Source organism: Trachurus japonicus, chromosome 5 (genome assembly GCF_045865225.1).
Source record: "Trachurus japonicus isolate A0001 chromosome 5, Traja_1.0".
NCBI classification, from domain to species: domain Eukaryota; kingdom Metazoa; phylum Chordata; class Actinopteri; order Carangiformes; family Carangidae; genus Trachurus; species Trachurus japonicus.
In genome coordinates, this window is record NC_140911.1 from 2,991,212 (window position 1) to 3,003,781 (window position 12,570).

Sequence of the window (12,570 nt, forward strand, 5' to 3'; positions counted from 1 at the left end):
AATTCAAATTTCACATTATCTTTCTCACATTAACACATTAAACAACATCACATTAAATTTAAGGGCTGTGAGAAGTTTCAGAGTCCTCCGTGCCTTCTCTGAGTTACAGCGGGGCTCGGTGCAGCACTGCATGTCCATATAATGGTTGTGAATGGATACCAACTTTCTTCGTCCAAAAAGACACACCAAAAAACATCCAAATACCTCCATACTGCTCGTCTGTAATGTCCCTCTTGTATTGCAGCCCCAACATGAGAAATTGTTCCGAAACAAATTAAATAAGTCTATATTTTAAGCTTGTTTGTAGCGGAAGCTCCCAGTGTCTTGGTTCACTGCTCTTCCTGTGTCAGTGCAAATCTCGCGACCGGCGGAACAATTTCTCATGTCGGGGCTTCAATACAAGAGGGACATTACAGACGAGCACTATGGAGGTATTTGGATGTTTTTTGGTGTGTCTTTTTGGACGAAGAAAGTTGGTATCCATTCACAACCATTATATGGACATGCACTGCTACGCCAAGACCCCCTGTACTGTAACTCAGAGAAGGCACGGAGGACTCTGAAAATTCTCACAGCTCTTAGTCGACATGAGGGCGAGTAGATAATGAGTTGTAATGAAATTTGAATTTTGGGTGAACTATCCCTTTAAACCTTTTCTTCCTCCAGACCAGACGCTGCTGCACCGACCTGCACGTCGCTGCCGTTGATGTGCATGCGTCGGATCATGCTGCCCTGGGTGGTCACGTCCGTCCAATAAATCATCTGCTGCCGGTAGTCGAAGTCCAGAGCGACGGCATTGTTCAAGCCCTGTCAAAGCACAGGAGCTGCATTAGAGTCTGGAGCCGGAGATAAACCCCCAACTCCCCTCCTCCTCCCCCCACCATTCCTCCTGCAGGACGATTCACAAGACTTTCCAGAGCAACTTCAAAGGAACATCCAGTATCTGCAGGCCTCACCTGTTTGAGCAGTGTGTAATTGGATCCATCCAAGTTGAGCTTCCTCAGGTAATAGCGGTTAGCGAAGATCAGGAAGGGCTCCTCGTCTGCAGGAAAGGAAGGGAGAGAGACGTGTTTTGAGTGGATTTGCCTTTAAATTCTCTTTAAGGCTCAGTGTCGCTCATCTGTCATGTCTTTTTTTTCCTTACCTGAGGTGGATTTACATATGGTGGGGTTTTCAGGGCTGAGGCTGAACCCTTCCACACACAGACAGTGGAAGCTGCCGTGCGTGTTGATGCAGCGCTGCGTGCACGGGTAGGTGGTCGTGCACTCGTCGATGTCCACGCAAGTCTTCCCGTCGTCCTTCAGACGGAACCCGGGGTGGCATCTGCACTGTGAGGAGGAAAAGCACACGAGCAGGTAAAGCAACAATGAACGAAAAGCTTCAGTTTACGGGTCAATGACTTGTTGTGTCCATATGGTTCAGTCGGTTTTAAAAGGGTTAATATTTGAAAATAAACGTATGATTAACTTGCACAAATTTGAATAAACCCAGTAAATCCTTGGAGAGCAGTTCCATTTTTATTGTTTTTTATGTTTCATCATATTTTGTGTTTTTATCTTTTACTATTGCTATATTTTATTGTTGTTTTTAATCTTCGTGCATTAGTCTCTACATCATTGTTCTTGTTTCACTCCTTTTATACATATTTTTTCACTCAAAATGTAAAGCACTCTGAACGGCATTTATTTGCTTTGAAAGGTGCTATATAAATAAAATTTGACTGATTGATTGATAGTGATAATCACAGATGGCTAATTGTATTGTCTTGAATATTCACTTTTTTCCTTATTTATTTTGTTTTGTTTTATTACTTTTTTGTAAGTTTTGTAAGTTTATTTTCATTATTAAATTAATGTTTTGTGTTAAGCAGCATGGCAGGGATGGGTCTAAATACGAAAAATGTTGTTTGTTGGATATCTGTGATTAATGCTCATTTTCTCAAATAAAAATATGTTTAAAGAAAAGAAAAAACTTTGCACACATTCTTTTTGGGGACCCAATATAGAATTTCTGCTTTTAATCCATTTCTAGAGAATATATTGGAGAATTATGGCCAATAGTGGTGTAACCATAAAAATTTCAACTTGCTTGAAAACTAAAATTCTGAATAAAGCACAATATAAGTTTTGCATGATCTTATATTTGTACTTTACTATATAATATAAAGGTTATGGAATACAATTGTTCTAAATATGAAATTTAAAATTGGAGAATCATGTTACTACATGAGATGGCGAGTGGTTACCACCATTTAAGAGGCCATTTTGTCAATATTGTAAAGAAGAATATTGAAAAAATGACTCATAAACTGATGTTTTAGGGTTCAGTCAGGTTTGGTGAGTTCACATGTCAATCGTACGACCCTAGAAAAACATCAATAATTTATATGAATCATAAAAATGAAGATTTACTTTGATTTTAAAATGAAAAGTGTAACCATTTACACTATTTGACTTCTGATAGAGGCCAATTTAGTGAAATATCAGAAGTTTATGATGGTAATTTTATTAAATAGCATGGGGAATAGAGAGAAAAGAAGAGGGAAATGTCTTGTTGTGCTGTTGGTTGTGAAATAACATTTAAAAAAAACAAGTTCACTGTCCATTTCTCCAACAAACGATGGTGTTTGACCGTAGAAACATGGACTCATGACTTCAGACGTTGACTTACCTTGAAGCCGATCTTCAGGTCCTCACAGAGCTGAGAGCAGCCGCTCAGTTTGCTGTTCAGACACTCGTTGACGAAGCAGTTGAGCTCGTCGGAGCCGTCGCCGCAGTCGTCCTTGTGGTCGCAGAGCAGCGCGTCGTTCACGCAGTTCCCGTTCTTGCAGGCGTACGCCGTGTCGTTGCATTTCTTCTCTGCTGCACCAGAGACAAAGGAGGAAGTTCAATGTGGAAGCAAAGGAAGAGAAAAAGTCGATCAGTTGCCAAAATGACAAATATTAGATATATATATCACTTTTATAATGTGCATTAACAGATTTGTTTTCTGCTGTAATGGTGTTCTCTGTCTCGGCTGCATCAACATGAAATGATTTGGATAAATCTGTCACCGGTGCACGTCCTAGTTTATATCATTTTTATTTTGTCGGGCTTTTATGTTGTCATTTTTTTCATTTTAAATATCATGAGCCACAGGATTTTACTTCTTTTACTTCTTTACTTCTATTTTTTATTGAACTGGTCGCTATTTGTCACTGTTTTCTCCTTGTTTTAGGGATCTTAATTTATTTTATCTGTGCAACACTTTGTAACTTTGTGCTATAAAAATTAAGTTTATTATAATTACGACTATCTATATATTATCTATCGGTGTCAATTAGGGGAAGTTGAATTAGACTTAATTATCTGGCCAGGGACAGCAGATGAAATTGAGCCTTACTGGCAAACTCTGGCTCACTTATAGTGTTGCATTGTCCTGTATGTTAAAAATTAACCAATAAATGAATTACAAACACAAATATGCAGTGTGAGTTTCACCTGAGTCCGTGCACCGCGGGTTCTTGGGCGCTTCGTCCGACTGGTCGTGGCAGTCGAAGTCTCCGTCGCACTCCCACGAGCTCTGGATGAGGCAGCGGCCGTTGGCGCAGCGGAACTCGTTGTCTTTACACGTCGGGTACTCTGTAGCGGAGGAGAGGACGGTTGAGACCCGCTGAGTGATGGAGGAGGAAGAGGAGGAGGAGGAGGAGGAGGAGGAGGGTTAGGGTTAAAAGAGGTCAGAGGTCACTGGTTCACTCACCACACTCCTGGGACTCGTCGGATCCGTCGCTGCAGTCTTTGTCGTGGTCACATACAAAGTGCTTGGGGATGCACTGTCGGTTCTGGCACATGAACTCGTTGCTGCTGCACGTGTCGTTGAAAACTGACACAGAAAAAGAAAGAAACCCGATTATAAGTGGAGCTGTGGTGTGTGTTTATGTATTCATGTATTTATCTACTTCATGTGTTTCTATCCCGTCTCACCACAGCCGGCTTTGACACTCTCGTCGGCTCCGTCGGGACAGTCTTTGTCTCCGTCACACTTCCAGCGCTGAGGGATGCAGATGTGAGAGCCGGGACACTGGAACGCCTCTGGGCTGCAGGTCTTGGTCTCTGTGAAACAGGGGAAAAGATTAATGAAGGTGATTTTAATGCCTTTTATTGCCCCAGAGTATTTTGTCAATAGACTGTGAACTCGATCAATAATAACTAGACTTTCAGAGTTTCCAGAGGCAGAAGGGGAAATTCTTCATATTCTTCATATAGAATAGAATAGACAATGCTTTTGATGAATGTGGAACAAGGTACAGTAGTTCCCTACTTTTGTTTTTTGTGTCACTTAAATTATATTTTAAAGGGTATAAAATGTCATTTGCTTTCCATATGTTACACACTGTATAAACTAAATAAAAGTCGTACTGTGCAGAAACCCTCTGTCCAAAATCCTTACATAGTGTATCGTCTAGAAAATGTCACTGTGATGTTTCTTTGTTATTTTTGTCATAAAAACTAATAAAGATTTATGTATCAAAAAGAAAAGAATGAAATACCGTAAACTCTCAAATAAAAGCCAGTCTCCATTAGAAGCTGGGTCTATTATCTGTGCAAGTTCTTGTGAATGTACAAAATCTCTCAAAGTCCAACAGATCGCCTGTTTGAGCACTTTTCAATGCTGCTTCATTTCTGCAACAGTTGGACAGCTCTGCTTACAGTAGTTCGCTCATTTTCCAGTCATCTTCTGTTAAAACTTTAGTCACCCGTGTGGGTTGTATCTCACTTTTTACATGCACTAGTCTGTTTTTAAACGTTTCATAATGAAATAGCCATCACAATAAAGGCTTTTTTATTTTTTGCCAGAGGGGTGCTTTGGATTTTTCTCCTTTTCTCTGAAACTTTGTGTCCCCAACCAAAGAGCGCTGTCATAACACTCTGGACCCGACTTCTCTCATAAGCCGGTTAAGTTCAGCAGTTAAAGCAAATAAAAACCCAGGCTTTTATTTGAGAATTTATGGTAGAATAGAATATGATAGAACTTTATGATCATTGCTTTGGAAATTAAATATAGTTTAGCAGCAAAACTGCAAGAAATGTAAAAGAAACACCATAAATAGACATAAAACTATTATTATGATTTAATGTTAGTATATGTTCTGTGTGTGTGTGTGTGTGTGCGCCTATGCTTTCCATCCATACAGTACTGCAGGAGAGTAACGTGCAGTAAACACCTTCACAGTTTTCAGGCAAAACTGATTAAAACCAAAAAGATGAAAGCGTTTGTTAATCTGCAGAACTAAATCTGGTTTGAAGGATTCAGACCAGAGTCTCCTGTTGGAGATCTGGACTTGTGTTTTCCTGGTGTCTGCTATTTTTTTTCTTGAGTTTTTTCTGTGCCTCAACACTCACTGCACTTGCTGTCCTCGTCGCTGCTGTCGCCGCAGTCGTCGGCTCCGTCGCACACCCATCTGCTGGGAATGCAGCGGTGGTTCCCACACTCAAACTGGGAGGCTGAGCAGAACTTATCTGTAAGGAGCAGAAAGAATGTGAAAAAAATAAAATATCAACAACAAAAACGTAACGGTCTGCTGCGCCGGCTCAGACTGTTGTTGTTTAGGTTATCCGAACGTACCGCAGTGAGCCTCGTCGGCGCCGTTCTCACAGTCGTTCTCCTTGTCACACGTCCAGCTCATGGGGATGCAGCGTCCGCTCGGACAGGCGAAGAAGGGCGTCGGACACTTTGTTTTCCCGCTCCCTGGGGAGGCAAACAAGAAAACATCAGGGAGCTGAGCTAAGCTGGCGTGAAGAAGAAAAAATAATAATTTAATCTGCAGATTTTCAGGGAGAATTTCCTCCCAAACCGCAATTTAATGGATGAAAACATTCATTGTTTTTGTTTCTGTTCCATTAAGAATAATCCAAATTGGACTTTTTTTTTTTTGTTGCTCTAATCCATCTGTGACAAACTAATTCCACTTGTTCCTCGAAAACGCTGTGAGAAAAATAAAATACAGTATGTGCATCTCAGAGAGCTAAGTTGCTCTTAAAATAAAAAATACCTGGGCAGTTCCTCTCATCAGAGAAATCTCCGCAGTCGTTGGCGCCGTCACACTGCCAGGAGGGGGCGAAGCAGAGCGTGGTGAACTCACACTTCTGGAACGTCATCCCCTTCACGCCGAGGTGGAAGTAGCTGGAGCAGTCGGTGGCAGCTGGACAAGAGAGAGAGAGGAGAGGCTGAGTTAGGTCCATTATGGGATATCTGATGTTAGCTGTCTGCACACAACCAAGTTTTCGAACAGGTAGTGTTGTGGTCAAGACCAAACCAATACGATTTCCAAGACCATCACTGTATTCAGCACCAGTCCTCATAATAATGTGTCTTGATATTTACATTATTCCTCCTCATCTTAAAAGAAAAGATGGTTTGATCTAAAATCTGAACCATATTTAAAGGGATAGTTCAACGTTTTGGCAAATTGGCCCATTGCCGTAATCCCTATAGTCACAGCAGTAGGCTCGTTACCTTTAATTGTCGGTGCAAGCTGTTTTTAGAACGGCGGAGCAGAGCTGTGAGCTACTCATAGCTCCGCTACGGAGGCTCATGGGATTTCTTGGTTTCCCTCATCAAACTCATCAAATACACAATCCAACAACTCCACAACGCTCTGGTGGACAAGTTGTGACCTGCACATTCACCACGCTATGAGATAATAACAGAACGTTACCAGACAGAGTTTTAGAGGTAAATACAGAGACTGCTTGATGAAAAACTGTCCCTGAAGGCAACGCGCATCAGTGGTTTTGCATGAATTTACCTCTAAAATAACTCTGTCTGGTAAAGTTCTGTTATTATCTCATAGCGTGGTGAATGTGCAGGTCACACATGGGCTAATTTGCCAAAATGTTGAACTATCCCTTTAATGTAAACAAAGTTTGGATTGAACAGAAGAACACAGCACAGAACCTGCTGAAGTCTCCTCCCACTGTTGACACTGGTGACACCAAGTTGTTCAGATGGTTACACAAGCAGATACTTTAGTACAACTATTGAATTATCTTAAAGTTATGCAATTACATCACATAAACCAAAGTGAGTGACTGACAGAGAGACAGAGATCCTCCTCTGCATCCTGCACCGAGGTCGCTGAACAAAGCTGCAGCACAAGGTCGATTCAAGTTGAACCTACACCAGTGCGCTCGCTGCAGGTGTGACAACTGAAGTCTCAGTTATTTGTGGATGCACTCGAAATGAATACTGTAGTTTATTTAAAAGCTAATTTACTAATTCCCCTTCATTTGAGGCTATTGGAACAAAAATTAACTGAATATTGTTGAGAGAGAGAGTGGTAGTGGACCAGAGGTGGATACATGTGGAGGAGCTTAGGGCCCTGGACGGTTAAACCTGTTTTTAATTTGGTTGGATTTTAAACTTTGTAACTTGTTGAGTGTCTCTGAATGCTGCTGCTGATGAGTATCTATTTATTTATCTATGTATCTATTGACTCAAACATGTGAAGACACTCACTGCAGTTCATCTCGTCGCTGGCGTCCTCACAGTCCACCTTCTGGTTGCACTTGCTGGAGTTGGTGATGCAGCCGCCGTCTCTGCACTGGAACTGATCGGCCGAGCAAAGTGTGGCTGCAACACGCAGGAGGGAAAACACAACGTTTAGATAAAATGTCCAATGGAAATCGGATGGGAATGTTGTTACTGTATGTGACTGGACTCACTGTTACAGAAGAGTTCGTCTGAGTTGTCTCCACAGTCGTCGTGGCCGTTGCACCAGGAGCTGTGGCCCACGCAGCGGCCGTTCACACAGCGTCTGTAGCCTTTCTTACACACACGGTTGGCTGAGGACAGGAAGTGACAGGGTCAGGTTACACACGTCAACAACAACAACAACAACAGGGTTCCCACTCTTTACTTGAAATCATTTTCCAGGAAGTTTTCAGCTGCTACAGTCTGACAGACATGTTATTATACCGTACACTAAGGCAAGGCAAGGCGTCTTTATTTATATAGCACATTTCATACAATGGCAACTCAATGTGCTTTACATAAAGACAAAGCATTTGAAAAGAACAGCATAAAAACAAACAATTTTTAGAAAAGACGAATAAAATGTAGAATAAACCTGGATTTAAAAGTGCTTACAGTTGGTGCTGCTGATTTCAGCTACAGTAATACATCCCCTGTCCCATTCATGCTTTTCAACAGTTGTACCTTATTTTGTAAATGTAACCAGTTTGTTTCTATGTTTATTCCTCTCTCAGCCACATGAGTCTGATTTAAAGATGTGCAGTCTGTGGCTCTAACTGATCTATGAAATAATCTCTCATTTGCTTAATAGAAATTATGAGAAATGTATGATAATTATGATAAAGAACACAAACATGTTGTTTTTGTTTGTGCTGTTCCTCTACAGTACTGTATCTGTCACTCAGCAGAGGAGACAACAGCTCCAACACTGGAAAGTAAACACCCAGCAACTCCAAGCCTCTAGTTTTCTTTGGAAAAGAAATCCTTATCGGGGTCTGAAAAAGTCAGACAGAGCTCTACTAGCTGGGATAAATCATTTTCCAGGACAACTCAAGCTTTTTCCAGGACATCTGAGTTTTGTTGTGTCGTGTTTTCCATGACTGGAACATTAGTCAACCCTTTTCCAGGTTTTTCCAGGACGTGTGTGAACCCTGAACGCAGCTGAACCCCAGAGACGGAGGCTCCACTCACCACAGTACGACTGCTTCTCATCAGACTTGTCCTTGCAGTGGGCCATGCCATCACAGGTCAGCGTGTAGTTCACACAGTCTCCGTTCCCACACTCAAACTCATCGATGCTGTTGCACGTTGTGTTCAGGGCTGCAGGACAAAAACAGACACATCCACTTTAGTCAGGACAGACATGTGCAATCTGGGACTGTTGTCTTATCTTTCACTCATCTAGAAGCTGCTATCTGGCATCTATCTACTTATTTTTACTTTTTATAGCTGCAGCTTCCACATGTTGGGATGATAAAGTTTTACCTTGACCTTAACCAACCCAAAAGTCACCAGCTGCTGCAGAGCGCTTTTTCCTATCAGGCTCCATTCAGGCTTTCAAATCCAAGTTTAAAACATTTTGTTTTAATGCCTTAACCTTTAAGAAGCACTTAGTCTGTAAAGTTCAGGCTTTGTTCCTGTTTTCATCAAACCTCCAGCGAGAAGCTGCAGAGTCAATAAAACAGTTTGACTCTGTATTGATAGTTGAGCTCAGGTTGTTCTGAAGAACCGGACTGTTGTAATCTCTGTTCACCGCTGCAGCATCCTGACCAGCTGTTCTCTGTCTCCTTCTCTCTCTACCTCCATCCTTTCTTTCCTCCAGCTGTTTCATTGTGTTATTACATCTGTGATTCTCTTCCTCTCTCGTCCAACCGGTCGAGGCCGATGTCCGTCCACCCTCAGTCTGAGTCTCATCGAGGTTTCTGCTTCTTAAAGGGAAGTTCTTCCTCTTTACTGTTGCTGCTCTCAGTGGGATCCGTCTACACCTTGTATTTTTTAAAGTGCCTTGGGGTAACTTAATGAAATAAAATAAAACTTACTTTGTATATGTGTAATTTTAATAGTTACATGGATAAATGATTTATGGCCTTTTAATTTAATTTTTATTATTATTATTTAGTTACTTTATTCTTATAGATTGTGCCTATGTATATGCATATAGGTACAGTATATAGGTATGTGTACTGTATATATACAGTACTGTATATATAACAATTAGTTTTAATATACTATATATTTATTTTATTTAATCTTTTTTCTCAATTCATATGAATTTGTTGGTAATTTATTTGTTTTTACTGTAAGAGTAACATTGGGTGGGGGGAAAGAAAAAAAAAACACTTGTGCACTACTGACATGTAAAGTAAATCTTGTGAATCAAAGTGGAATAGAGAAAACGTTTTAAAAAATAAAACTGACTTGACTTGAGATGTAAAAGTTTCTGCATCAGCAAATTAAAAACAAACATAAAACAGGAGAAGACGATCTTTTTTTTAAAATCTTTGTTCGACTCAAGTTTTTATGAATGTATGAATCTTCTGCGCTTACCGATGCATGTGTTGTCCTCCAAAAGTTTCCTGTCACCGCGGCAACTGCAGTTGACTCTTCCCTCGGAGGTCAGCAGACACAGATCCTGACATCCCCCGTTGTCAACGCGGCACAGCGAGAACTCACCTGTGCAGACAACACACACACATACGCACACACACTTGAGTGAATAACAATTTGTGACCCAAAGTCCACTCAAGCGCACACACACAAGCACGCACACACTCTCCCCAGAGACACACACACACACACACACACACACACACACGCCGGCCTGATGTGTCCTCTCTACTGCTGAATGCATAATTCAGTGTGACTCAATCTAAATGGGATTTGCAGCTATTTACCGCCGGCTCTCGGCGTCGGAGCACGAGAGAGTTTAGTGAACGAGGAAAAAGTGAAGGAGAAGAAGATGGCCGACGATACGGAGGAGGAGAAAAAAAAACACACAGAGCTGCTTTGATTGTAAAGAATAGAGACAAACAGGAGATGAGCTGGAGGCCGTTCTCCTGTGTACGATACAGATCTTATGAATGGACGTGTCTGTGATTCATCTGCTGCAGATTAGTTTTGTCATCTCATTAACTGCTCTGCTGCATCTTCAGCCTCTGAGTGTTTAAACTTCTGACTCAACTAGTTTAAGACGTGATGCTCTATCTGTGATAATCTATGATCATCTACACAGCTATGAAATTAAATCAACACCTCCAACTCTAATGTGCAAATGATTGTTCATTGTGTAAATGTAAAAAATGGCACTGATATATTAGAGTCAGTGGTAGAAGAAATAATGTGTTTATGTGCATGATATTGTAATAATATGAGATCATATCTATTTGTCAACTGCCAGATAAATTGCTTTATATTACAAACAGTATTGAACCTTTTCATTTAAAATCAGATGATACTTGTTGGTGTCTGGCCATGGTGCAATGATTAATGAATATAGACTCACTGAAATAGAAATATAGATGTAAATAGACTCAAAAACAGGACAATCAGCCCTTTAAACACAAAACAAAATGACAGAATGAACAATATCTTTTAGTGCAGTGTCTATTTATGTGAAGTGAACATCCTTTTATACCTGTGTAATATTATCATCCTGGCCTGACTACCTACTGCTTATCATATGGTTTTAACTGTGTTTGTATGTGTGTGAATTCTTATTCAGGTCCATTTTGTGTTGCACTTTCTATTTTATTGGTGTTTAACACAATGTGTAGGTCTGACTTTCAATTTTGCACCAGTGTGATGAAGTATCTTGAATCGGGAGGTGTTTAATTATCTGGATGAGACAAAACTGGACATAATTTCCTGTGCACGAAAGACCACACTGCAAAAACCCAAACATCTTACCAAGAATTTTTGTCTTATTTCTAGTCAAAATGTCATTTTTAGTCAAAACAAATCACATTATACTAAAAATAAGACTCATCACATTAAAAAGTAGCTTGTTTTTAGACATTTTTTTTTTTACTTCTTTCAAGCCTATTTTCACTTGCAATAAGTAGAAAAATCTGATAGTGGAGCAAGTTTTTCTTTCTTATTACAAGTACAAAAAACTTGCTTTCACTGGCAGATTTTTCTACTTATTTCAAGTGAGAATTAGTTTAAAACAAATGAAAATGATCTAAAAACAAGTAGATTTTTAGGTGATGAGTCTTATTTAAAGTGGAAAGAGATTAGTTTTGACTAGAAATGAGACATTTTGACAAGAAATAAGACAAATATTCTTGGAAAGATTTTGAGTTTTTGCAGTGCATCGACTAAATCACATACATTCATAACACACCCACTGTGATTTCATCCTCATCCATCCAATGTTTTAAGATTTGGATTTGTCACGGTGTAAAAAAAACTAAACAAAAAACAAAAAACAAAACAAACTTTAAAAAAACTCACAGCTGTTGGTGTCGTTGGCCACGGCGACGATGCCCATGGGCTGCTGTGGGATGTCGGCGCGCAGCACCTTCATGTCTCCTCCCGTGTACTTGTCGGCGCGGAGCACGGCCCGCCTCACCCAGTCGGTCCAGAAGATGTAGTCGCCGTACACGGCCAGGCCGAACGGGTGCACCGGCTCATTCTTCAGCACCACCTGTAGGGGGAGCCACAGAGCCACGATGACTTCCTCCTCCTCCTCCTCCTCCTCCATGCAGGAGAATAAACACTCTGACAGCTGCTATGAAATGACCCATCCTGTGTAATGCATTTAAACTGTAGGACAATTATTTATATTAAAGGGATAGTTCAACAAATTCTGGGCAGAGACGTGAGCTGCTCGGTGAACACAATGGAGGTGAACGGTACAGGTCCCCTGTCCCTCATCAAACTCATCAAATACACAATCCAATAACTCCACAACGCTCTGGTGGACAAGTTGTGACCTGCACATTCACCACGCTATGAGATAATCATGTAACATTATGAGACAGAGTTGTTTTAGAGGCAAATGCAGCCGGATCTACATTCCAGACACGGCTGCTGGGCGGAGGGATTTCAAAAGTGCAA

The 12,570-nt window shown here is 40.8% G+C and overlaps 1 protein-coding gene across 7 annotated transcripts in view; it reads right to left on the minus strand.

Annotated features, from left to right (window-relative positions):
- Nucleotides 1–12,570, minus strand: part of LOC146986787 (low-density lipoprotein receptor-related protein 1-like) — a 173,955-nt gene that overhangs the window by 34,113 nt on the left and 127,272 nt on the right. For 4 of the 7 annotated variants that reach the window (XM_085775603.1, XM_085775602.1, XM_085775600.1 and 1 more), the window contains 15 exons: nucleotides 11,965–12,157; nucleotides 10,060–10,185; nucleotides 8,704–8,832; nucleotides 7,704–7,823; nucleotides 7,498–7,611; nucleotides 6,032–6,181; nucleotides 5,605–5,727; nucleotides 5,382–5,498; nucleotides 3,963–4,091; nucleotides 3,739–3,861; nucleotides 3,480–3,620; nucleotides 2,671–2,858; nucleotides 1,145–1,328; nucleotides 957–1,042; nucleotides 688–807 (listed from right to left, as the gene is read on the minus strand). In XM_085775603.1, the coding sequence (XP_085631729.1) occupies nucleotides 688–807; nucleotides 957–1,042; nucleotides 1,145–1,328; nucleotides 2,671–2,858; nucleotides 3,480–3,620; nucleotides 3,739–3,861; nucleotides 3,963–4,091; nucleotides 5,382–5,498; nucleotides 5,605–5,727; nucleotides 6,032–6,181; nucleotides 7,498–7,611; nucleotides 7,704–7,823; nucleotides 8,704–8,832; nucleotides 10,060–10,185; nucleotides 11,965–12,157 (2,043 nt within the window). Of the gene's footprint in view, nucleotides 1–687; nucleotides 808–956; nucleotides 1,043–1,144; nucleotides 1,329–2,670; nucleotides 2,862–3,479; nucleotides 3,621–3,738; nucleotides 3,862–3,962; nucleotides 4,092–5,381; nucleotides 5,499–5,604; nucleotides 5,728–6,031; nucleotides 6,182–7,497; nucleotides 7,612–7,703; nucleotides 7,824–8,703; nucleotides 8,833–10,059; nucleotides 10,186–11,964; nucleotides 12,158–12,570 lie in introns of all 7 variants that reach the window. The other 3 variants (XM_085775601.1, XM_085775599.1, XM_085775597.1) reach the window with 1 other exon arrangement.